This window comes from Glycine soja, chromosome 6 (assembly GCF_004193775.1).
Source record: "Glycine soja cultivar W05 chromosome 6, ASM419377v2, whole genome shotgun sequence".
NCBI lineage: Eukaryota > Viridiplantae > Streptophyta > Magnoliopsida > Fabales > Fabaceae > Glycine > Glycine soja.
The window spans coordinates 3,539,783-3,565,046 of NC_041007.1; the positions used below are offsets into that span (position 1 = coordinate 3,539,783).

Sequence of the window (25,264 nt, forward strand, 5' to 3'; positions counted from 1 at the left end):
ACGTTGATCTCTGAACTTTTCCATAAACAAATAAAATCCCCACACCAATATATTTTACTCCGACAATGGTAACCGTAAAAGTAATGCAACTAATGAAAATCCAAGGTTTCTATACAGTTAATAGTAAGGGTTGCATTGCAATCCATCCCTTGTAACTCAAGGAAAATATTTGAAATGAGAGATTCGAGAATGAAAGCAAGCCAGCTAGATGTTGAACGATGCAGTGCCATATGGAACCCCACATTACAAAGTGGCTTTCAAATCTAATGCGTATATTTAATAATAAGAGATCTATTTTATTTAACAGAAACTAACTCTATTTTATATTGATTAATTAAGGACTTAGTTGGAGACTTTGGCGATTCTTTAATTTAGTTCAAGGATACAATAATAGATGGAAAGGACTCTGCAAAAAGATTTAGGTCAAACGCCAGAGAGTTATGGTCGGTAGGGTCATGTTGTCCACCTATCTTACATTATATTATATGTAACATTATGATTCTCCATCTTCCAATCTTAATAAATATAAATTTAATAATGATGGCACGAGGCAGTTATAGGAAAAAAAAAGGATCTTGTAATTTTATTTTCTTTTTCTCTATGCCACCGTAATTGGAAGTTACTGTAGTCTGTACTTGACTAAAAAGTTAAACTTCATATTTTTTTTTGTTGCGTATATGTTGTTATTATGGTTTGTTTCTTGTCCTTTAGTTTGTACGCCATTTAACTTGAAACAGTTGAAGACATTAAAAAACTGTAGGAGAAAATGCTAGTTAGGACTTAGGTGGTTAAAATATTGGACAAAATGATTGTCAACGACAGTATATTTGTTGGGGTGTCTGCTTTTTGTCTCCTGCCTCCTACATTTCACCACCCCCTTTATCCTTATCTCCTCTCTTCTTCATTTGTTCTGCTCTTCCCCTCTATTTAAAGCTCACACAAAGGGATCATATACCTTGGTTGCACTTTGGTAAGGTGAGAGAATAGGAAAAAGGGAAATATGGCATTTGCAGGAACAACTCAGAAGTGCATGGCTTGTGACAAAACAGTTTATCTGGTTGATAAGTTGACAGCAGATAACCGAGTGTACCATAAGGCTTGCTTCAGATGCCACCACTGCAAAGGAACACTCAAGGTCTCTCTCTCTCTCTCTCTCTCTCTTATGCACTCTTTGGATTTGTATCTACAGATATATATAATAATAATGATAATTCTTCATGGTTATGTAGCGTTTGACTCTAGTTGTTCAGATCTTTCTGTACCTGGATCTGGTGTCTCTAGTTGATCATCTGAACAAACCAGTGGCATCAATTTTAGCACTTGCTTTGATTGATTGTTCTGTGTTTTTAAAATTAAGCATTTTCATTACAAGACACTTCCTGTGAGGACTCTTACCTGTTCTTGATATTGTTGTAATTTTTTTTCTCTTAATTTTCTTTCCAAAAACTCGCCTGGATTTCATTTTGTCGAATTATGAACCAGCTTTTGAAATTAAAAAGTGAAAAAACATGTATTATACCTCAGAATACAATCCATCCAAATTTAGATTGGCAAATCTATCTACTTGTGCTCATTTATTTTCTTTTATTTTTTGATTGATGAGGTGGATGGATCTAACTCTGCCTCCTCCCTTTTACGAGAAATTACAGTCTTGGCCAATTACCACGTGATGCATTATTAACTCCTTTTCATAAATTAAAAATTGATTATACTAATAATTTAGGACAACATAATTCTGAACTATACAATAATTTTTTTCCCTTTTACTGTTTTTCCACTAAAACTGAAATTGGTTTGGCAATCTTTAGTTTTTGGTTGATATGGTTTAATTTGTAGATGTTCTGTTAGTTTTCAAAAACTGGCTATGGCAAATAATATTGGTACCTCTTTGCCTTCTTGTGTATTGAGGTGTGTAACTGGATTTAATTTTATAAAGTTTACTCACAGAGTATTGTACTTTTAATTGCAGCTTAGCAACTATAACTCTTTTGAGGGGGTTCTTTACTGCAGGCCACACTTCGACCAACTGTTCAAAAGAACTGGTAGTCTTGACAAAAGCTTCGAAGGTAACAAAGGATCAAAATCCTATTATTCAAAGCCTCACTAACTCTATTTTTCAAATGGGTCACTTATCTTTACTTCCTTTTGGCTTATTAGGGACACCAAAAATTGCTAAACCAGAAAAAACCGGGGAAGAGGTAACCAATCTTAAATCTAAATACCTACTGATGCGCAACAAAACACCTTAGCAGCACACCCTTTAGAACACATTTTTTATCATTGGTTTAAATATATTTGGAATCACAAAGTTTTGTATTTTCAATTCTTATTTAATGAGAGTTACTCATGACTTTGTAGTTTCAAATAAACTCTAAGCAATAGTGGAGAATGTGTTAAAGAATGTAGCCACAACTCAAAGCATTTATCTAATTTTTGAGCTGTTTTTAATCAGAAACCTGCAGCAACCAAAGTCTCAAGTATGTTTGGTGGAACTAGAGATAAATGTGCCGGTTGTCAAAAAACAGTGTATCCCACTGAAAAGGTAATAACACAACCATAATTTTTGTCCATTAAGGCATTTTTGTGCCACATTCATAAGTGCAAAGCATCGATTGCACCTCCTTCTCTAACCCAAAACCTTGATGCAAAGTGCTAAAATTTCTGCTTCAGAAAGGAATATTAAGTTTTTTTATGTTTGGAGTCCTTACTATCAATTAAGTGATGACATGACATCATCTTAGCTGCTAATTATATTAAGTTTTATATATTACACAAACTAAATCAGTGTTTTGAAATGGTGTAGGTTACTGTGAATGGAACTCCTTATCACAAGAGTTGTTTCAAATGCACTCATGGAGGGTGTGTTATTAGTCCCTCCAACTACATTGCACACGAGGGCAAACTCTACTGCAAGCACCACCACGTCCAACTGATCAAGGAGAAGGGTAATTTAAGCCAACTTGAAGGTGACCATGAGAAGAGTGCAGAGCAAGAGAAAATCAACGGTGAAGTAGTTGCAGCTGAGACATGAAATGAAATGAAATGAAATGCTTGAGTTATCACAGATGAATATTCCCTTCCTCAAGTTCCATATTTCTGTATCATGTGTTTATGCTATCTCTCCTGCTTTGCCAATATGGAGTCCATAATGCTCTTGAAAAATATGGTACTCCCTTTTTTTGTGGTTGGGGTGTGTGCAAATCCATCGTTTTGTTTTCTGTTGTTGTGAAGTTGTGGATTCTAAAAATGAGACTTAATGGCATGCAATTCTGAATATGTGATTCAGAAGCCAGTGCTACTGAATTTCTTTGAACTCTCTCTTTATTCATATTGATACATATACATACATCATCCTAATCTCCGAATGTCATTTCCCACCTACCAAATTATCACCCAAATATATGATGAATGCAACCAACTTGCTATTTCGACTCTGCAGATTGTTGAACATATGCAGAGTCCGGTGCATTCTAAGATGGTGGTAAAACCCGGACCAGTTTTTCAACTGGGTCATTTTTGTTATAAATTAGTAAAAAAAAAAAAAAAAGTGATTCAAATGTAAAATGTAATAATTGTGAATACTTTGTTTTAGATTAAAAAATAAATCCCCTAAAAAATTAAAAAATAAATAAATTTTGGTGAATATAAAATAATTTTATATCATAATTCAATTATAATTCATAATATATGATTATTTTATTGATTTTTATACTAATTATTTTTAAAATTATATTAATAGTAATTATAATTAGATGATAGTATAAATTATTAAATTGTGCAAATCAATTTATATTTATATTTGTGATTTGAAAATCATAAATCAATTTTATCATGATTATTAAACTCAAAATAATTTAATGATTATTTTCTAGAGATTTAAAAAACGTAGAAGTTAATTTATATTTATATCCAATAACAAAAATCAATTTGAAATAAGTAGTTGATTTCATGAAAAATTATGCGAAATAGTTTATCAGTTTTTTTTTTTTATTTCTGATTATAAACATAAAATTCTAAAACTATTTTTTAAAAAATTATTGTTTTGTGATAAAAAAAAAGTAATTAAACCAATGCAGATAAATAAATAAATAAGAAAATTACCCGAACCTCTCTAAAGTTTGTTTACGCCAGAGAGAGAAGGTTGGCATAACCAAAGCACAAATTTCAAGGAGTTTTCTATAGATTTAAAAAATGAAAAAGGTATTTGATGTAATAAGGACAAACTCAGGGATCCATATAATTTAATCTAAATAAATTAAACATGATCAGATATAATTTCCTTTAAGGATTTTCATATAATTGCTAATTAATATTTGTGGGAGAATTTACCTTTAATACGTATTTCTCTAAACTCTCCATTTTATATATATATATATATATATATATATATATATATATATATATATATATATTACCTAGATTCAAATCAAAATCTTGCTAAGGAGACCAAACTAATGATATATTGATATTTTTCTTTTATACCATGACATTTGTGCAAGGTATTCATCGGTTTGCTAATGACTAAAATCCGTTAAATAACTTATATTAGTCATTTTTAGTGAGATTTTTCTTTTCAATCATTTTTTTCATCAACAAGACTCGAACCTTGTTTAAGGAGACCGAGTCTAGTATCACTTGGATCAACGACTTGTTGGTATCATATAATAACATGCAGGAGTAAAAGTAGGTGAAATTGTCCATTAGGAACTCATGGCTCGGCTTGTTTAAGGTCTAGAGTGACCCAACTCATTTAACAAAAAGATCAAACTTAAACTTTTTAAAAAAACTTATTTAGTTAAATAGGTCAAGTCACAAGCCTTAAAAAAATATTAAGTGTGACAGATCGACCTATTTAGTAATAATATTTTATATAAAAATTATTATTAATATGATATAAAATATTATAATTATTTTAGTAATTTGATGATTTGAATTATTTTAGTTAATGTTTAAAGTATGTTAATTCGGATAAGTATAGATGGATAGTAAAAATTTAAATTTTTCTTTTGGTGAGACTTAAAAAACTTTAGTAACATGTTATATCTAATGTTTGTAGGCCAATTTTATCCATATCTTATGGTTTAAAATTGTTTTATTGTTTATAATGAAAAAATTTGTTTTTATTTAAAAAATAATATTATTTTTTACATTTTTTAATATGAAACAAGTTTTAAATGACTAATAGGTATGAAGAATTTTTAGATAGATCAAACTCAAGTCTAAAAATAGAGTTATGATGAATAATAGATTCAAATTTAAACTATAAAAGTATAAAATAGATCAAATTAAACTTAGGTAAAAGTCCATCTAAGTAAACCAATTTCCAACAATTTCCACCATGCCACATCCTCATAAGAGTACGTAGCATCCAGCCATTGCACCTGTAGCGCCTCGCTATTGATAAAAAATAAAATATCTTAATTAAAAAAATAATATAACTAAAATCATAAATTTAAAAAAATGAACGCACTAAAATTACATTCAAACCTTAAATATATAAATTACTTTAGGAATAACATCTATCGGTTCTACATAATAATAACACTCTAAAATTTATGTAGTATTAAGTTGTACCCCACAAGAATGAGATAATAATAAACTGAATAAAGTTCCACATATGGATTGGTCGTAGGACACATGTAGAATGATTCAATTGTAAGTTTGATGCAGGTCAACACTCAACAACATATTTCGTCGCACGCCTCCAGGTAGCAGCACATCTCGAGGCAGCAGAGCCCAAGTCTACAACACAAAATAGCATATATAAGCACTACTCTATAACGAAATTGAACCAATAAATAAAAAAATGGGATATACATATATATATATATATATATATATACTTTTATCGCAATCTCAACCAATGTTTTTTTAATTAATGGCCAAATCCGACCTAGTTTTATTTCTTATAATAATTTTCATTTGTAACTTTATTAATATTGACATTAGTTTTACTTTTTATGATTGAAGAAATAAACTAACCTTAATTATTTCTTAAATTAATATAATTTGCATATTCAAAAGAGTAGAAAAATTATATTCACGTTATTAATATAATTTACATATTCAAAAGATTAAAATAAATTTCATGTTGTATGTATACTTTTATGAAATTTATATCAATTGGATTAATTTTAAAGATTATAATTAGAGAAAAATAAAATCTTTTACATTACGAAACAAAAAATCGGCGCATTTTCTCCCTCCCAAAATAAGGGCACTCTAGACATTTTTTTAATATTTTATTTTTATTATTTAATAAATTATATAAATTAATGAGATGTTTAATAGAACGTGGATTTTAAATATATTATTATTATTATTATTATTTATCGTGGAAAGGATGATGGATTTTAAAAGCATCTGACCATTTGAATTCATGCATTTATTAATTATTTATTATGCATTCATTTATTATATTTATAAACTTTAATGTTTAATAATAAAAATATTATTAAAAATAAAATAAAAAATAAAAGGTATTAACCTGTAATTATTGCTTAATTAAATATTTTCAATTATTTGTTGGACAAAAGTTTGACAGTGTTTCAATAATTATTTTCAATTATTTTATGATATATATATATATATATATATATATATATATATATATATATATATATATATATATATATATGTATCGGAATCATAAAAGAAATTGAGTCATGTTATTTAATATGAAAATAACATCTTTTATAATGTAAAAAAACTAATTTTGAAACATTTTTTCTAGTCCAAAATAAGGACAAGACAATTTATTTTTAGCTTTTTTATTTTTATTTATTTAATAAGTCATATTAATTAGTGAGACATCAATAGAAAATAACTTTTAAATACAAAATTATTATTTTTTACTGTGAGAAGGATAATGATTTTTAATTGACATCATTAATGAATATTTGTATTCATGCCTTTATAAATTTGTTATTATACATTCATTTATTATATTTTTTAATTTAATTTGTAAGAATAAAAAATATACTAGAATTAAAAAAACAAAGGTATTAACCTGTAATTATTGGCTAATTAATTATTTGCAATTACATGTAGTGTGTAAAATTTTTTTATTAATAGGAATGAAAGATAATATCTTTATAATAATTCAGACATAATGTTTAATCAATTAAATTAAATCCCATTGATCAGAAGTGTGTGTAAATTTGAAAATGCTTTAAAAAGTTATTAATGTATAATCATTAAAGAAAAAATATTCACTTACTTTAAAAAAGTTATTTTTCATTCTCATGTTCATTCTATTTTTTGAGATCTAATAATTATAATAAATAATTAATTTTAATAGTTAGATTTTACGAAAGTGGACGATGAAGGTTTTAAAAGAGTCATAAATATTAAATTATTTTTGGTTATTTCTACAAGAAATAAGTGTAGTGTATTTTACACTTGTTTCTTATAAAAAAACTGCAAATAATATATATCAAAATCATAATGATAAAAAGAATTGAATCATGACTTTTTTTCAGAAAAATTTAACCATGCCATCTAGTATAAAAATAGCAAAATGACGAAAAACTCTTTTAACCAATCACAAACGCGTTACAACACATGGTGTTGTCAAGAGGTTGAAAGTTTATTTCCAATAAAACTTGACCAATTACAATTCGTGCAATTTGTGTTAATTGGTTCGTACCATTTATCTTTTTTCCCGAAAAAAATATATTTCTACCTTCAAAAAATTAATAGTGGGTAAATTAAATAAGCACAATAAATAAAGAATTTTTTTTCAACAATTAGTACATAACTTCGAGTGATTATAATAGGAAATGTAATTTATTAAGATGATGATGATTGTTAATTATTATTATTGATAATAAATAAGTTGGTTTACTGATTAATTAGTATATTATAATATTAATTCTTATAAAAATTAATTTTATACTTCACTTTATATTTTTATCTAATATTTTCATTTGAATAATATTAACTTTTTTGGTAAAAGTTATATTTATGTGTTATTAATAATACCTCCAATCTTTTGCTCGGTCTTATTTGAATGCATGCCACAAAAATTGTTAGATAAAACAAAAAAATGTGTTCCCTAAAAAATAAAAAATTAAAAATGTGTTTAATTTAGTATTTAATTTTATGGTTCTTCTGGACTCAATATCATTAGTACGTGTTTAATTTAGTTTTGTTATCTTTTGTTCTTTTATCAGTAGCAGTACGTAGACTCATGCAATACACCAAAAAGAAAAATAATTATATTATTTAATTGATATGTAATATTAAATTTTATTATATATATATATATATATATTTATTAATATGTAAATTTCTAAACGCATTTATTTTAATATTTATTATAATAAAAGGATTATAAATTTTAATAATATTAGTGACATTAAGTGAATGATTTTTTTAAAAATGATGATGTTTATTTCCATGTTAATATTGTAGTGATGGTTATATATATATATATATATCATATGATAATTTTTAAATGTGCATATTATATAAAATATTGGTGACTTTTATAAATATAATTTTATATTGTATAAACTAAATTTTTTTACGTATATTAATCAAAGATAATAACTACTGAAAATCTTAAAAGGTTTGATAATGTTTTCAAAGGTTGATATTTACATGATCAATTTAATAAACAAAGATAATCATGTATAAAACAATTAATGAATATATTTTCACTATAAATTCAAAGGAGCTTAAACAATAATGTTAAGGTCAGTGTAATACTATTTTTTTTTTTTTTACAAAAGGTCAGTCTAGCACTATTAAGTTTAGGTCAATCAATTAGTTTGAGGACTGTTAATTTATGATCAATGTAGTAGAAATTGTGATGTCAATCGCTTTTAAATTAATTCAAGGTAAACGCGTTGAGTTTAATCACTTTCAAATTGATTTGAAGTTAAGATTAAAATGAAATAGCCCCTTCATGTGTTATTGATATTATATTGACCCTAAATCAATTTATTTCAATTTTAAGTAAAAAATAAAATTTATATGATATACATTAGAAAAGTAGATTATATCTTAATTAATGTAATTTTAATTTAACAAAATATAATTTATACCACCATTAATTTGATTGGTTTAAAGAAAGTAATTCATATAAACAATTGATTATAATTTTTATAAAAAAATAATAAAATGGAAACTTTATTCCGTAGATAAGAGAAAGTGTAAAAAGAATATTTTCATTATATACTTTGATAAAAAAAAGATTATGAAATAATGTAGAAAAGGTAAGTACGTAGGTCTCTCACATATGTGAAAAGATTTTTAAACCGTTGGATTTTTGAACCTTTGAATGAAAGGCTCGAATTTTTTCTTTTAATTTTTCTTTCTCACTTTCCTGATTTACTCCCTTATTATTTTCTTTCTTTTTCCCTCTTGTTTCTCCTTCTTCCCCTTTGTGCTTCTATGCAAGGATTGCATCCAGACGCTAGTGTCGCGGACACCGGTGGCTCAACATCGAACCTGGAATTAGATTCCGTCAACTCGTTCGACACCAGCGAGCATATGTTCTTGATGACACGAAAATCACAAAGACTGTCTCTTGAAAGTCTTTTTATGGTTTCATACTTTTTTTTAAAAATTAATTATTTGGTTATTGTAGTTTCAGGATTCGTAGTGTATAATTTTTGTAACCTGTAAGTTATATTTTTAATCTTTATAATTTAAGTAACTTTTTTTAGTTTTTATTATTTATTTTTTAAGTTTTACTAAAAAAATATATAAATAATTAACTTTAAATTAATTATTAATTATTTTTTATTATAAATTATTTTAAATTAATTATAAATTATTTGTTAATATTTTTATAACTAATTGAAATAAAAAATATTACTTATATTTTAATAATAAGTATTAAACAAAAATTAAAATATAAAATATAGAGATTAAAAAAATTATTTTTAAATTATAAGAATTAAAAAATTTAAAATATAAATTATAAGAATTAAAAAATTTATTTTTAAACTACAAGAATCAGAATTAAAATCTAAATTATAAAGATTAAAAAAAATAAAAAAATAAAAATGATAAAATTATAGTGAGATTAGAACTTTTTTCATCGTGTTAGTTCACCCATCACCGTAAGAGTAAAAAACTAAGCAACAAGCTTGAACCTCGCAAAATATTGGGCAAATACCCAGAGAAACCCCCTCTGCCTTTCATCCGTGGCTCCAATTTTCCGGCTTCGTCGACATCGTTGGTTGCCCCAAATTTTCCGACTTTCGAATCGGAGACCTGTCTGTTCCTTCGCCGGCCTTGGCTTCTTTTCTCAGTTCACCGTGGTGTCCACTCCTCTTCGGCCGTCATGGATATTGGGAAGGGAAAGGTTGAAAACGGTAGGGAATAAGGGGTAATTTGGGAAAGAATGAGAAAATAATAGAAAAATAAAAAAAGAAAAGGGGAAAAAAATCTGAGCTTTAATTTAAAACTAAATAAATCTAACGGTCCAAATACCTTTTTTCATTATGGGAGACCTGCATGTCTTTCTAGTGCCAACCGTCACCTATGCTTTACAAAATAGAATCCTATTTCTATTATATATTTTATAAATAAAAATGCATTTTTTTGTGTGAGAGAAAATGAAAAAAAATTGCACAATTTGATAACAAAATATATGACAAAATTAAGTTTTCATTATATTTCTTTTTTCAATTTTTCTTATAGAATGAAAATATATTTTCATTATTTAGCTTCACAATATAATTACGGTTTCATGAAAAGGGCATGTTGAAAAATAATATTTAAAGCACGAGGGGGTATGAATAGTAATTTCCGTCTCTCATTCTTTTCTTCTCAATACATAGATTCAAACACCTCTTACCATGCTAAATCAAATTTGAATAGGTGCATAAAGATGTTAAAAAAGCAAAAGAGAAGTTTAAACAACTTGATGCTCAGTACTCAATACTCCGTACATTACGTACAATTTTTTTTTTTAAACGCCAACTTGTATCAAGTCGTTAAGAAATTAATTATCTGCCTCTTAAAAATAAGATGATTTCTAAACTTTTAAATTATTTTATGTATTTATTTTTTATTTATCAATTACAATATATTTTCAGATAAAAAATTCAAAACTTACTATGTTTAAAAACCTGTTGGAGCATTATTAAAATGGCCATTGTATTTGTACACCACCTGTATGTACAAACTTTCTTGAAAATAGAGTATACTAGAAATTTACTAGCGTATACCAATTTTTTTTAAGAATATATATATTGTTTGCAAGTAAGTGAAAGATATGACATATCATAATATAGATTTTAAAATAATCTTAATTACCTTAATTAAAACATATAAGTTTGAGAATAATTAATTTAATTATTTCAAGCCTTTTAAAAAAATTAATTATTTCAAATTAGAAGATATACTTGTTCTAATTATCTTAATTACTACAATTACATAATTATGAATTAAAAAAATTCAAAAAAAATTCTACTCAATGAAATAAAATTTCTCTCAGAGACTTGTTTACTTTCATTATAATAAAGAAGACAATTCTTACATATAAATCATTTTTCTATTTTAAAATAATCATAATTACCTTAATTGAAAATATATATTTTCTGATGATAATTAATTTAATAATTTTAAATTGGAATATATATTTTTTAAATTACCTTTATTACCATATTTTATAATTTTATGAATTAAAAATTAGAAAAAAAAATCCTCTAAAATTTTTCTGCTCAATTGCATAAAATTTCTCTTCCAAACTTGAACATTACTTTTATTATAATAATTTTAAAAATAATCTTAATTTACTCAAATAAATCATATACATGTGTTTATAATAATAAATAGTTAATTTAATTATTTCAAATTAGAATCTATGTTTGTTATAATATATAATTTAGTTACACATTATATATACGATTCGTTAATTATTAATTAGAATCAAAGTTATGTGACTTTTTGATATTAAATTTCAATCCTTTATATACATATTTATACGGCTCAAATTTAATTCTTTTATTCTCATATTTTCTCTCATAATATATATGAGAGGAATTTATCTTATAAATAATTAAATATGGATCATATAATTAAATATGGATGATCAAGATTTAATGTCATGTAACTACTTAAAAAGTCATATGATTTTTTGACATTAAATCTCAACATCCATGTATGGTTATATGATCAAAATTTAATTCCCTCCCACTCATATAATATATTTTTTCTCATAAGATATGTCTTCTTTATTCTAATTACCTTAATTATTATATTTATATAATTTTATGAATTAAAAACAGAATAAAATTCTCTAAAAAATTTCATTCAGTTGCATAGTATTTTCCTCTAATACTTGTTTACTTTTATTATAATAAAAATAAAGATAAAAGTATCTTTGATATTATAATCAAATCTGTGTAACAGACATCTTATATTAAAAAAAATGAATTATCTTGTGTTATTAACATGTCATGGTTATATTTTTATAAAAAAGACATACTTTATTATAATATATATATATATATATATATATATATATATATATATATATATATATATATATATATATATATAATGTGTAATTTTTTTATAATTTCAAATCAATCAATTTTTTACAACAATGAGAATGCCACGTTAATGTTTATATAAACAATTTCAATAAGAATATGTCAGCATATTATTATTCTTTTTATTTCATAATCAATATTAAAATATTATTTATTTTTGTATTTGTTTAGCTTGTTTTTGCATACCTTGTAGATTTGGAGCCACGTCTCTTTAATTACATAGACGAATGAATATTAAAATGTTTTTTTATAAATATTTTTGGCCAGTGTTTCTTTACAAGTGTCTCACTGGCTTGTTTTTTGTTTTTTGTATTTATTTATTAATTAAAATGATAATTTTATAATTTCAATAAGAATATGTTTTTACACAGACGACAATCAATTCAGATATAAAATAAAATATATATGGGAAAATAACTGTTTCAGAATATTGATTGTCGTCTATAATTTCAGTTTTAGTAACTGAAAATCACATAATAATTTGTAATATTTTGTCATCATGACATTGTAACTGTTATTTTGCAATAATTTAGTTGATGAGGTTCCTTTTAAAAATAGAAAATATATTGAACTGTTCCTCTATTATTTCAGTTGTAGCCTGCGTTTTCTTTGTTTGTGCAACCATGGCTGAGAGCAGTGACCATTCTGGTGGTGGCAACTCACAGTCTCAAGTGATTCAGGTTCCTGAACCTCAACCACACCCAGTCATGGAGCAATTACCTGATGTTGAGTATTGCATTAACAGTCCTCCTCCTTGGCGTCAGTATATTCATTACTTATTGTTTTTTCTTTTTATGGCAAAACAAATTGGAAACTAGACTAGACTAATATGCATTCATGCATAATATATTTGTTTCTTTGCCATACACAGTCCAAAGGAATATGAAATGACTAAGCATTCAATAATGCAAAGTGTTATGAATTTTCCTTTGGAACATTTTGGCAGAAACAAACATGCACATACTTTTCATGAAGCGAAATTTATCTTCTTGCTTGTTTCAACATTTTAATTATCTGGATTTGTTATTGCCATGCATGCAGCACATGCACTGCTATTGGGATTCCAGCATTATATTCTGACTCTTGGCATGACCGTTCTGATTCCAACTACGATTGTTCCTGAAATGGGTGGAGGCCATGTAATAATTTTTTTTTCTATTTATTTTCCTTTCACTTTTTCTTTTCTTTTTCAAATTTTACAATGCTATTATCAATAAACTGAAAATCATTAATTCAACGTAGGCTGAGAAGGCCAAGGTGATACAGAATCTATTGTTTGTTTCTGGATTAAGCACACTTTTGCAAACTTGGTTCGGAACACGATTGCCAACTGTAGTTGTTGGTTCATACAGTTACATAATACCCGCAATGTCAATTATCCATGCCAAGAGATACACTAAATATACAGATCCTTATGAGGTCAAGGAGATTATCTTTTATGCTTTTACAATTGCTTATGGATAAGCTTACCTTAAAGAAGAAAATACAATGGAAAAATGAAATAAAACTTCTTTCAAAGCTAAAAATAACTTAGGCATAAGTTAAAATCATTTAGTTTCTCCAAAATCTGATTTTGTAGCTTATGGAAGAAGTTCATTTCAATTTTTCTTTTTTATTTTCTTTTTATTAGAAAAACTTGTCCAAATACGCCTTTATTCACTGTGGACCTGTGGTTCTACTTGGGGATGTTCATTCCTTGTTATTATATGTTGTTGATGAACAGAGGTTCACTCACACAATTAGAGGAATACAAGGCGCCTTGATCATAAGTTCAATTTTCCATGTGTGTATGGGATTCTTGGGCATTTGGAGGTTTGCTGTCAGGTTAGTAAGTGCATGGCATGCATCTTTTTTGGCATGTTAGAGCTTATAAAATCCTTTAATCAATTTTAGCATTTTATATCCATCAGTTAATTGCTTCTTTTTGTGCTGCTTTAGGTTCCTAAGCCCACTTTCTGTAGTCCCTTTTGTAACTTTCACTGGACTCGGTCTCTATCATCTTGGATTCCCAATGGTAAAAAGTTCTACATTAGTCTCTCAAATTTTCAGTCAAATAGGTTGAACGCTTGAATCTTAATTCTCAACTTTTATGCAATTTAGCTAACTGTAAGTCTAGGACTTGATTATAGGATTATATTACTGAATTTAGTTCTATTTCGGTCTATCACTGCTGTAGCTGGCAAACTGTGTTGAAGTGGGGCTTCCAGCACTGATTGTTATGGTTTTCATCTCACAGGCAAGTCGTTAATCTTGCTCGTGTCATGCAGAATATGTGGATGATAATAATATGTATTATGAAGGCACTTGAAATAATGTTGGTTACGGAATACTTATGTGATAGTAATATAAATTATGAAAGCTGTAATATGATACGCTAAATTTTAAATTCACTATTTCTTATTCTTAAATTTTGGGCCATAGTGTGTTTATTATCAACTATTCTCCTGCAGTATCTTAATCGTTTTATTAGCACCAAGAGGCTTATTTATGAGCGATATGGGCTGTTGTTTTCCATCGCAAGTGCATGGTTACTTGCACAGCTTCTGACTTCAAGCACTGCATATAACAACAAGCCAGAAAGTACTCAGAATAGTTGCCGCACTGATCGTTCTGGTCTTATTAGTGCTTCTGAATGGTAAGTTTGTGGACTCATTAAGTTAACTTTTCCCAATTAATGATCTATTAACTAGTATGCCTTTCAGAATCCAGGTTTGTTTTATCCATCCAGTTTCATTCTTTCAATGAGATCTTGATTTTATGGTTTATAGGGGAATCAAGGAGCTTATGATCTGAATAAAAATGCTCTCTCACTTTGTGGATGTTTACAAGTTAATTAAAAGAATTTGTCTGCATTTATACAGGTTTCATATCCCTTTTATTCCATTCCCATGGGGGTTTCCTACCTTCAACTTCGGAGAAGCTCTTGCTATGATAGCCGCTTCTTTTGTTACTCTATTTGAGGTAAGCCTTAGGACCCTTAATAGACACCCATATTTTAATAATTATGCTGGTGGACTATGCAACTCACTAGCCTTTCATCACGAAAAACTACTTTAAACTGAAAAAAACACTTGAAAATGCATCCAGTCCCATCTTATATTTGCTTCAAATTTCAACATTTTTCATGTTTACATGCAGTCTACTGGTACATTTTTTGCTGCGGCAAGATATGGAAGTGGAACACCCGTGCCACCACATATTATCTGCCGCGGAACTGGCTGGGTGGTAAGATACACATGAACTATATTTTGCAATTCTTTCTGGAATCATAAACACAGGAAGCTTACAATTGATTTTTGGTCGTGTCATTCTTATTGTTGTTTTAGGGAGTAGCTTCTATGGTCAATGGCTTTCTTGGTTCTGTAACTGGATGTACGGCATCAGTGTAAGTTTAGGTCAACAATGAACCCCCTTGAATGTATTTGTAGATGAGCTTTGACATATCAGATATCACTCATGATTTCAAGTTCAACCAATTTAAGGGCCATGCTTGTTTGGTTTGAAGAAATATTTTTCTTTTCATTTCTTTCTTGTATAAAATTTGTGCAGGAAAGAGTGGAACAACATTCGTTTTAAACATTCCCTACACAAATCTTTAAACTAAATAAATACAGTATGATGTTGGTAAAAAAATACTAAAAACTAGAGAGTTTTCTTTGCCATCCTAGTTCCTGTTACTCTGTTAGTACCTAGTCCTGCTCCAAAAACCATGTTGGAGTTGAGCCTCATTATCCATCTGCATAATTTTGCGTATATGCATTGCTCTTGTTTCAGGGAGAATGCTGGATTATTGGCATTGACAAAAGTGGGAAGCCGAAGAGTCATCCAAATATCAGCCGGCTTTATGGTTTTTTTCTCTATAGCTGGTATGATAGACTAACATCTTTGGTAGTCTGTGCAACTTAATGCTCTTCCTTTAATAAATCTGGAATTTCCCAATGGGGCGAAACATACATCCAATTCCTTAAATACGGTTGGTGTTGTTCTCCAATTAGACCTCATTAAAAACCTAAAGAACTGTATCTATGTTTTGTTCATCCTAATGTTGCCTATGAAATGTTATTATTATTATTCTTTAATTAGTGATATCTCATGTTGCACACTTTCCCTTCAACCAGGAAAATTTGGAGCAGTTTTGGCTTCTATACCTTTGCCAATCATGGCAGCAATGAACTGTTTATTCTTTGGCTATGTCTGTAAGTTCTCTCTAACTATCTGTCTTTGTAGCTTTGGCAATCCATAGAACTTGACAAGAGTTTGCAACTTGGGATGTGCAGCTTCTGCAGGTCTTGATTTTCTCCAGTTCTGTAACCTCAACAGTTTCAGAATCAAATTCGTGTTGGGCCTGTCATTCTTCCTTGGCATCTCCATACCACAGTATTTCGTAGAATATTTTTATGTAAAGCATCATCACGGATGGGTGAGATATCTGAACATAAATCAATCAAACGATACATAATTGTGCCTAGGTGTTGTTCAAATATGATTGTGGTATACATGATTCTTTGCGAGTGATTGTGATTTCAATGAATTTGCAGTTCAACGATATCCTTAACGTGTTCTTCATGTCGCATACGACGGTGGCTGTGTTGGTTGCGTTCATTTTGGACATCACACTCTCACGTGATGATGATGAAGTCCGTAAGGACATTGGTTTGCAATGGTGGGAGAAGTTCCGTGTATATAGTGCTGATGGTCGGAATGCTGATTTCTATAAGTTACCTTGCAGACTCAATGAGTTCTTCCCCGCCCTTTAAGCAGCTTCTTTTGTTATATTATAGATGTTCATTTTTTAACCCTTTAAGCCAATTCATCACCTTTTTTTTTATCTCAAAACAATTTATATGTAATTTCCCATACCATTATTGTTTTGACTGGAGTAATGTTGGACAATTGGAATAATTTATTTATTTATATCCTTGATAGTATTACACTATTCATTATTGTATTTGTTGAAGAGAAGTGATTTAGTTAGTTTTAATGAAAGTGGTCACAACGCATGGATCAGATCAGAGGCTAGTGCTCATTTTAAGAATACATGAATCCAGAGAGAGAGAGAGAGAAAGGATTGACCTTTTCTGCCAGAGAATATATGGGATCACATTAGTAATTAGTGCTCATTTTAAGAATACATGAATCCAGAGAGAGAGAGAGAAAGGATTGACCTTTTCTGCCAGAGAATATATGGGATCAGATTAGTAATGAATGGCAAATAACGGTTATTTTTTAAGGTTGAGTTGTCTCAATTTGAGGTTGCAACTTGGCGAAACTAAGAAATAGGGGTATTAGGTGTCACATTGAGGTTTATGCAATGTCATTCTTAATACCCGCTGGTATGGTGCAATGTCCTATGCCGGGACTGGGACACCATCTTCCGGTACCACCTTATCATCTTTTCCCTCCAATTATTGTCTCTTTCCTTTTCCCGGCAAATCAGTTTTTTTTATTCGGGTAAATCTTTATTTAGTCCCACCAAAATTTCAGGCAAGTCCAAATTTCATACAATTTGTTTGTTCTGATTTACATTGGATGGCACTTTTTATTTACACGTGAGAACTTTGATCAATATCAGCAATCTCTGAACATATGTATATGGTGCAAGAAGGCACTTTCCAAATAGAAGAAATAGAGCGAAAATATCCAATTACAGGTGTTTGAACTTGAATTGAAAGGTGGAAAGATGGGCGGAGTCCTGAATGATTAGGTATTTAGTCATTAAAAAAAAAAAATAGAAGCATAGGCTTCCATTTTCTAGTTTGCCAACTCAGTTACAAGGTTCCTATACTGCTTTCACACTCATAAATTCTCCAAAAACTTGACTGGACTAGGTAGTATACTAGTTTTAGCTTTAGTCTTTCTAGCAAATACTCACGTTAAACCTTTTCCTTTGAGTGTAAAATTCACTGTATCAATTTTTTTTAGGCTACTTAGTTTTTCTGCTTAAAATCTGTGTGGAAGATTAAAGGTCATAGGAGCGAAGTTAGCTCATTGATTCTATGGAACCTTATAGCATCAATTTAATCAACATCGTGTTTCATTTTGGTTGCCTGCTTCTGCAGTTTTGGCCTTTTGGATTTTCTTTTCTTTTTTCCCCTTTTACTTAAAAACTAGTCTGTTGTTTTGGTTCACTTTAGGGTGAAGAATTTCTTGAACGTTCATAAACTGACTTAATCTTCTCAAGAACAAAAAGTTGTGAGCTAGCAGTTGATCATTGGAAAGTGGTTTCTATCTATATGCAATCTAGTTTCTTGATTTGAAGTTGACATTTTGAAAATGATCCGTTGTACCCACATTGCAGAGATGACACCTGGTGCATATGACGGGTTGATTGCTACGCCCGAAAAAATCAATGATTTTGTTGATTGTGAAGATGAAAGAGCAAGTTCAAAGTTTCGGAAGGGAGTAAGACTATGGAGAAAACTAAAATATCAGCTTGTAGAATACAATTCACTGCCACCCTACATGAGGGACAACGAATTTATCTTGGGTTATTATCGAGCAGAGTGGCCATTGAAACAGATCTTCCTTAGCATTTTCTCAATTCATAATGAGACACTTAATGTATGGACGTAAGTACTTATTTTTCTTCATTCGAGTACAAATTTCCTTCATTATCTGATGAACTTGATGCCCTTTTAATATCATATTTTTCCACTTGAGGTGCCTTTTTTAGTTTTGAAAAATTCTTGTATTGTAAGAGTGTGAATTAAATTAATGTTACTTCTTCTATTTTATATATGTTGTCCATATTTGAGCTTATTTTTGTTTATTTTTTCTACTGGCCATAATAGTCTTCTTTCTAACAAGTCCTATTAAGATATCCTACAAGATAACGTATTTTTATCACACAGCAGAATTAACCACAGGTGGGAGAAATAAAAGAGTAGTAGGTACTTATGTTTAAGAGCTTTCTTCTATTGTTGTGAACAGTGTTCAATAACAAATAATGAAAAGATCTACTTTTCTGAACTTCTAATTTCATTTGTGTTTACCTGACAACAATATTTTGATTCTAGTTTTCCAAACTGGCCAAAACTTAAATGGTGTATTTTAGTTGCTTGTGTTATTTTCTAATTACAATTGAAATTTCATCTTAGTAACTTACATTAAATGTTAAACATTAAAGGATAGCATAGATTAGTGAGATGAAACTCCAACTTTAATTGCAAAACAGCACCACAATCACTTGAGCTGCAGCTTGAATATTTTATCTTGACATATGATGATGGCATATGTCGCTTACTTTTATGTCACTATATAAGAAACAACATCAAAGGTGCGTAGTTAACTGTCTAAATTACATTTCATTACTTGACGTTAATGGCATTATTTCAGGCATTTGATTGGGTTCTTCCTTTTTCTCTTTCTCACCATATACACAGCTAAGAGAGCTCCAATGATTGTGGATTTCAATTCTGTTCAACATTTGTCTGAAATGATAGGGAAAGCTGATTTAAATAAGATTCGTTTAGAGCTCTTGAAATGCCTGCCTTCACTGCCCAACATGCCCGAGATTCTCAAATTAAATGACTTGAGTACATCTCTTTATTCTTTGGACTTCTCCTCATTATCAGGTTGGGCTCTAGTGGAACTTCTCACCAATTGCTTGCCTGAGCAGTTTTCCCTAGTAAGTTCCTCTTCCTCTTCATGGAGTGTCCTCCAAGATTCTGTTTATCTGTTCTTAAACTGATGCATCTTAAAACATTACATTCTTTTAAATGATTTATGAAAATGGAAATAATGTAAGTATTACAAGTATGAATTTTAAGGTAGTTATTATAAAAGTTAACAAACTTATCATACATGACAATTTATGATTGGATAACAGTGTAAAAACTCTTTATAGGATCAGTGCATCAACTATTTACTCATAAACTAACCACAATGAATCATGTTTTTTTTAACAAAAACAAGCATATGAGAAATAAGAACCGAGTTAAATACATTTTATTCAAGTTTAAGAGTAAACATGTGTTATTATACACCACTGATATTCATTTAGATTGGGAGAATTTAACTTATCACAGTTGTTACATTGTTACAGAATGGTCTGAAAGATGACATGAACATGGTATCCCCCTTAATGCAACCGATTACAAGGTGGCCTTTCTATGCCTTCTTAGGTGGGGCCATGTTCTGCTTGCTAGCCAGCAGCACATGCCACCTCCTTACTTGCCACTCACAGCGCCTTTCCTACATCATGCTCAGAATTGACTATGCTGGGATTGCTGCATTGATTGCAACTTCATTTTACCCTCCTGTGTATTACTCATTTATGTGCAACCCCTTTTTTTGCTACCTCTACTTAGGCTTCATAACATTAATGGGGATTGCTACTATTGTCTTCTCTCTTCTCCCATTTTTCCAAAAGTCCGAGTTCAGGAAGTACCGCGCTTCCCTCTTCTTTTTAATGGGATTTTCTGGTGTGGCGCCCATAATACATAAGTTGATATTGCACAAGCATCAACCTGAGGCCTTGCAAACTACTGGTTATGAGATACTAATGGGAGTTCTTTATGGTTTGGGAGCAGCAATCTATGTCACAAGGATACCAGAGAGGTGGATGCCTGGCAAGTTTGATATTGCTGGCCACAGTCACCAACTCTTTCATATCTTGGTTGTGGCAGGGGCATACACACACTATCATGATGGGTTGATCTATCTAAGATGGAGAGATTCTCAAGGTTGCTAGGTTGATATTAGTGAATCTTCATCAATATTAACTAAGATATCAATTGGATGGAAAGTGAATCAAATCAAGAAAATGATATTATTATCTAGCATATCCTACATTGTTCTTTGCTGTGTTGGATGTATGATCATACAAACCAAGGGGGGCTGAGGGCGGTGTCGTGGTTATGTTATGCCACGGTAGCCTGAGTTTGTGAAATTTTACATATACTACCCCATGCATGTGTGTTGTTGATGGGCCTCACAGAATAAAATTTTCCCACAACCAATTTAGTTGATGATCTTTTTTCCTTTCATAGATATATGTGTTTGGCCTAGCCACTTCTCATTAGAATTTCAGACTCCATCCAAGTCATGCAAGACCTGAGTGTCTAATCAATTTTCAAAAGAGCTTCACTTGATGCATTTCGTTGGATAGCTCTTGAACAAGATTAACAGATTAATGTTACTAACTTGGTGGTGCGTTGGTTTGCGCATGATGAAAAACTATTGTGTTGTATATGATATAGCAGGCACGTTGACTGTTGACAAATCTTTCATATAGAAATTAGTTTCTGTCCTTTGTGCTTACTGCTCAGTGCTCAATGCTCAATGCTTAGAGTCACATGTTGTGTCTGAGTCCTTAAGATGAGAAATAAAATACCTCACGTGAGACTATAATAAAATACCTTAATTGATAGTTAAAATTGGTGTTCATAACATATAGTACTACAGAATAAATAGATTTATTTTGTACTTCAAATATACTACATAAAAAAAACTTATGTGCTTAGATATTGAAGCAGAGAAGGTTTATGAAACAAGAAGGAATCATGGAGTATGTGTTTTTTGCCAAATTGTAGAACAGCAATGGCAACAAGAAGATGGAATCATTCCAAGATTTTGGAAAGGTAGACTAGAACAGTAGCACTATCTTTTCCATCATGTCCCTAATGCAGAAAGACCAATCATTAACAAGAGATAATGGTGGAGACCTGTCGTAAGATGTTACAAATGCGATCAATTAGAACACATGGAGAAAAAAATGCAAGGCTCATCAATAAGAAAATATCAACATTGATGAAGATCAAGTAGAACAAGAAGAACTACTTGCAATCGTCATGCTTTACAACCAACAAATCTACAAAAGTTTGGTTTATCGTTAATGTTTGTACAAATTATATGACTTATGATTGAGAACTAAGAGCTCAACAAAACTGCTATTGAAAAGTCAGAATTAACCATGGAGCCAGGAGGTACAAAGAAGCTGAAATTGACAAAAAAAAAAAAAAGAAAGGATGAATGCAACGAAGAAGCTCAAGTTGAATATAGAGGTGATCCCACACAAGAAAGGTATCGATAAAATTTACAAGCAAAAGGAAGAAAACATGCATATAAAAGAAGAAAGTTATATTTCAAACTTAAAATTCAAATAGGATGTGCAAAGATATTAAGGTAAGCAAGAGAGTTGAGAATATGCCAAAATATATTTAGTTTAAAAAACTAATTATTTTTTTAGAAATTTTTTATTTATGTTTCAAATCTTTAGGATGCTATTTAAATTTAAAGATATTATCAATTTGATTTTATTATTTTAGAATTTGTTTCTTCTTTAAAGAATGATATGCTATTGTTGTAAATAATAAAAGAATAATATGCTAATAATATTTGAATTGTGTATTACAGTTTAGCTCTGTATAGAGATAGCCAAGATATAAAAAAATTCATACGCTATTCTGTATAACATATCTCCTCTTCTTTTGAAAAGTATTTTTCTATAAAAAAAAAACCAACAAAAATGTGTTGTTGGATTAGTTCATAATTAAGATGGAAAATGCTTATTAGTACGAATTTGATTTCGTACTAATCACACAAGGTAATTGATTTCCCGTAAAAAAAACCACTTTGTCTTTTTTCATTTTTAATTTATAAATATTTTTAAAAGGAATAACAACCTATACATGATCATTTGTGCCTTTCGTGTGAATAGCAAAACGAATGATACAGAGAGCAAAATATCACTTTACTCCATTTTCTTCATAGTGAATAGCAGTACAAAAGATTATATATTTATGTTTGTAGCACATCATATATCTGATAGTATCGCACTAATACACATTGCAAATAATAGTTATATATCATTTCCCTGTAATCTCTACATCTCATTTACTTAACATATTGTGGAAATGCTTGATGATAGAACGAAAGTAAGAAATTGATCCATTGCCTATGCTACTTGTATCATTCTGGCTGCAACATAGTTGGAATGTACCCTCTAATTTTGATGCTTTAGAAAAACTTGTACTATTCTGGCAGGTACTCCGTTAAGATTTGAAAACATAGCAAGTACAATAATAGAAGAAGGGGAGTTGCAATGCTGAAATCTAGAGCATTAGTAGGCAATAGGCTATTGGCTAGCCCTATTGCAGGTGTTTTTGCAAATTGCAATATGATGGAGAAGGGTCGTAAGCAAGCATATCAAAACTGCTAGATAGGGTGATCACATGGGTCCTTTGTGGCTTTTGTCATGTGCGTTTATAACACCACACACGAGTATATCATCCGGAAAACATGGTCAGCTGTAATAGGATTGCCGCCGCTTTGAGGCTCAAACACGCTCGCTCCTATGCCCTATTCTATTCTATTTAGCAATTAGTCTTTCCTTCTGTGTCCAATTACATTGCCTCTCTTTTCTTTTTCATCTTTTGGGAACTTGGAACCTGCTTGTGCTTCAAATCCCTGAGGATTAAAAATCCAAACAATTATTGCCCTAAAGACAATATTTGGAATTTTTTTTTTTTGGTTTCCCCTTGTGTTGTCATCAGGTATATTCCCAAAATGTTATCGCTTTCTTCTACTATTTTTTATTCAACACACATACACAATTAGAATTTTAATCTCTTACATATTTTAAAAATTTAACTATCTAGCTAACAATTGTGTCCTGTTTTATATAGGTTCCTTCGAAAATTGTATTTTTTTTTACTCAACAAACGCAATGCTTTAATTTATATAAAAATCATTAATTGTTAGCATACTTTAAGCCAAAATGTATTCTTTTTCTTTATTTTTTAATTCATGATTTTAATTCCCTTATTTTTTAATTGAAATATTTTATAGTCAATTTTATATATTGATTATGTATTTTGTAAATATTGACTAACAGATGTTATTTATTATTCACATAACAATTAATTTTTAACTATTTAATTACTAACAGGCTTAATTAATAAAAAAATATATAATCAAATCTAAAATTGATAAAGGAGATTAAAGTCATAGATTTTTTTAGAAAACAAAATATCTCAATTAAAAAAATAGTGAGATTAAAATCAATTTTTGAAAAGTTGGGTAAAATGTTTCAATTAAAAAATAAATGGACTAAAATTATGAACTTTTAAAAAATGAGAATGAAATATCTTAATTAAAAAAATAAAAAAACTAAAATTATATATATGAAAAACTAGAAAAATAAAAATTACATTTTAGTCTAAATAAAATAAATTCACCAATATAATATGATATAATTAAAAGATAATTATGTCCTTTAATCATACTATATATACTCAAAGGTTTCATTTATAAGTCCTTGTGTTGTACATATAGAAGAATATTGGTTGAAAGATGTTAATTCTTTAAATAAATTTAATTATTTTAAGAAATTAGTTTTTAATTTCCTAAACAGGAGATACTCCAAATTCATCTAAAAGAAAAGATAATAATAGATTGAGATTCCTGGAAGGAAAAAAAATACAGTGATGCATCATGAGAGGACAAATAGTACCAAAACCACGACACTTAAAATCACGTGCTTCATTAGGGCCGTGGGGTCGTTGGCAATTTGTCATTTTTGGCTAAATTCTGGTCTTTCAGGAGGGTGAAGAACCAGTGATTGTTTCTGTCACACTTGAGAGCTCGTAGTTTATGCGCATGCCAATGCCAGTGTCCATAAACTAAAGTAAACTCGTCAACAACACTAGATTTCCATGCCTCGCCTTTCAATCTTTAACGTCGCTCTTCATAATAATTGAGATCATCATGTCATGTGTAAGCTTATTTTTATTTTTATTTTAAATTTT

At 29.3% G+C, this 25,264-nt stretch overlaps 3 protein-coding genes across 4 annotated transcripts; all 3 read left to right on the top strand.

Moving 5' to 3' along the window:
- Positions 1 to 761: 761 nt before the first annotated feature.
- On the top strand, positions 762 to 3,357 carry LOC114414776 (LIM domain-containing protein WLIM1-like). Its single transcript, XM_028379182.1, has 5 exons — positions 762 to 1,135; positions 1,970 to 2,066; positions 2,158 to 2,198; positions 2,453 to 2,542; positions 2,804 to 3,357. Exons 1-5 carry the CDS (start codon positions 1,001 to 1,003, stop codon positions 3,029 to 3,031), a joined length of 591 nt encoding a protein of 196 aa, XP_028234983.1. The 5' UTR covers positions 762 to 1,000; the 3' UTR covers positions 3,032 to 3,357.
- Positions 3,358 to 13,138: 9,781 nt separating this feature from the next.
- LOC114414319 (putative nucleobase-ascorbate transporter 10) lies at positions 13,139 to 17,382 on the top strand. Its single transcript, XM_028378595.1, has 14 exons — positions 13,139 to 13,274; positions 13,557 to 13,654; positions 13,758 to 13,934; positions 14,239 to 14,339; positions 14,454 to 14,529; positions 14,692 to 14,751; positions 14,966 to 15,150; positions 15,377 to 15,476; positions 15,654 to 15,740; positions 15,842 to 15,900; positions 16,290 to 16,381; positions 16,634 to 16,711; positions 16,793 to 16,935; positions 17,054 to 17,382. The coding sequence occupies exons 1-14, from the start codon at positions 13,139 to 13,141 to the stop codon at positions 17,270 to 17,272; spliced, it is 1,611 nt and encodes a 536-aa protein (XP_028234396.1). The 3' UTR covers positions 17,273 to 17,382.
- Positions 17,383 to 18,131: 749 nt separating this feature from the next.
- Positions 18,132 to 21,765, top strand: LOC114414777 (heptahelical transmembrane protein 4-like). Of its 2 annotated transcripts, none has more exons than XM_028379185.1 (4): positions 18,132 to 18,219; positions 18,814 to 19,084; positions 19,851 to 20,142; positions 20,560 to 21,765. In XM_028379185.1, exons 2-4 carry the CDS (start codon positions 18,816 to 18,818, stop codon positions 21,205 to 21,207), a joined length of 1,209 nt encoding a protein of 402 aa, XP_028234986.1. In that variant the 5' UTR covers positions 18,132 to 18,219; positions 18,814 to 18,815; the 3' UTR covers positions 21,208 to 21,765. The 2 variants fall into 2 exon arrangements, with proteins under 2 accessions (XP_028234986.1, XP_028234984.1); XM_028379183.1 differs by lacking the exon at positions 18,132 to 18,219 and adding an exon at positions 18,258 to 18,343.
- Positions 21,766 to 25,264: the final 3,499 nt, after the last annotated feature.

Coding starts and splice junctions, on each gene's coding strand:
- LOC114414777 (XM_028379185.1), top strand. CDS start 18,816: ATGACACCTGGTGCATATGACGGGTTGATTGCTACGCCCGAAAAAATC. Junction 19,085..19,850: donor GAGACACTTAATGTATGGAC/GTAAGTACTTAT, acceptor GCATTATTTCAG/GCATTTGATTGGGTTCTTCC. Junction 20,143..20,559: donor TGCCTGAGCAGTTTTCCCTA/GTAAGTTCCTCT, acceptor ACATTGTTACAG/AATGGTCTGAAAGATGACAT.
- LOC114414319 (XM_028378595.1), top strand. CDS start 13,139: ATGGCTGAGAGCAGTGACCATTCTGGTGGTGGCAACTCACAGTCTCAA. Junction 14,340..14,453: donor ATTTGGAGGTTTGCTGTCAG/GTTAGTAAGTGC, acceptor GTGCTGCTTTAG/GTTCCTAAGCCCACTTTCTG. Junction 15,901..16,289: donor ACTGGATGTACGGCATCAGT/GTAAGTTTAGGT, acceptor CTCTTGTTTCAG/GGAGAATGCTGGATTATTGG.
- LOC114414776 (XM_028379182.1), top strand. CDS start 1,001: ATGGCATTTGCAGGAACAACTCAGAAGTGCATGGCTTGTGACAAAACA. Junction 2,067..2,157: donor TCTTGACAAAAGCTTCGAAG/GTAACAAAGGAT, acceptor TTGGCTTATTAG/GGACACCAAAAATTGCTAAA. Junction 2,199..2,452: donor CAGAAAAAACCGGGGAAGAG/GTAACCAATCTT, acceptor GTTTTTAATCAG/AAACCTGCAGCAACCAAAGT.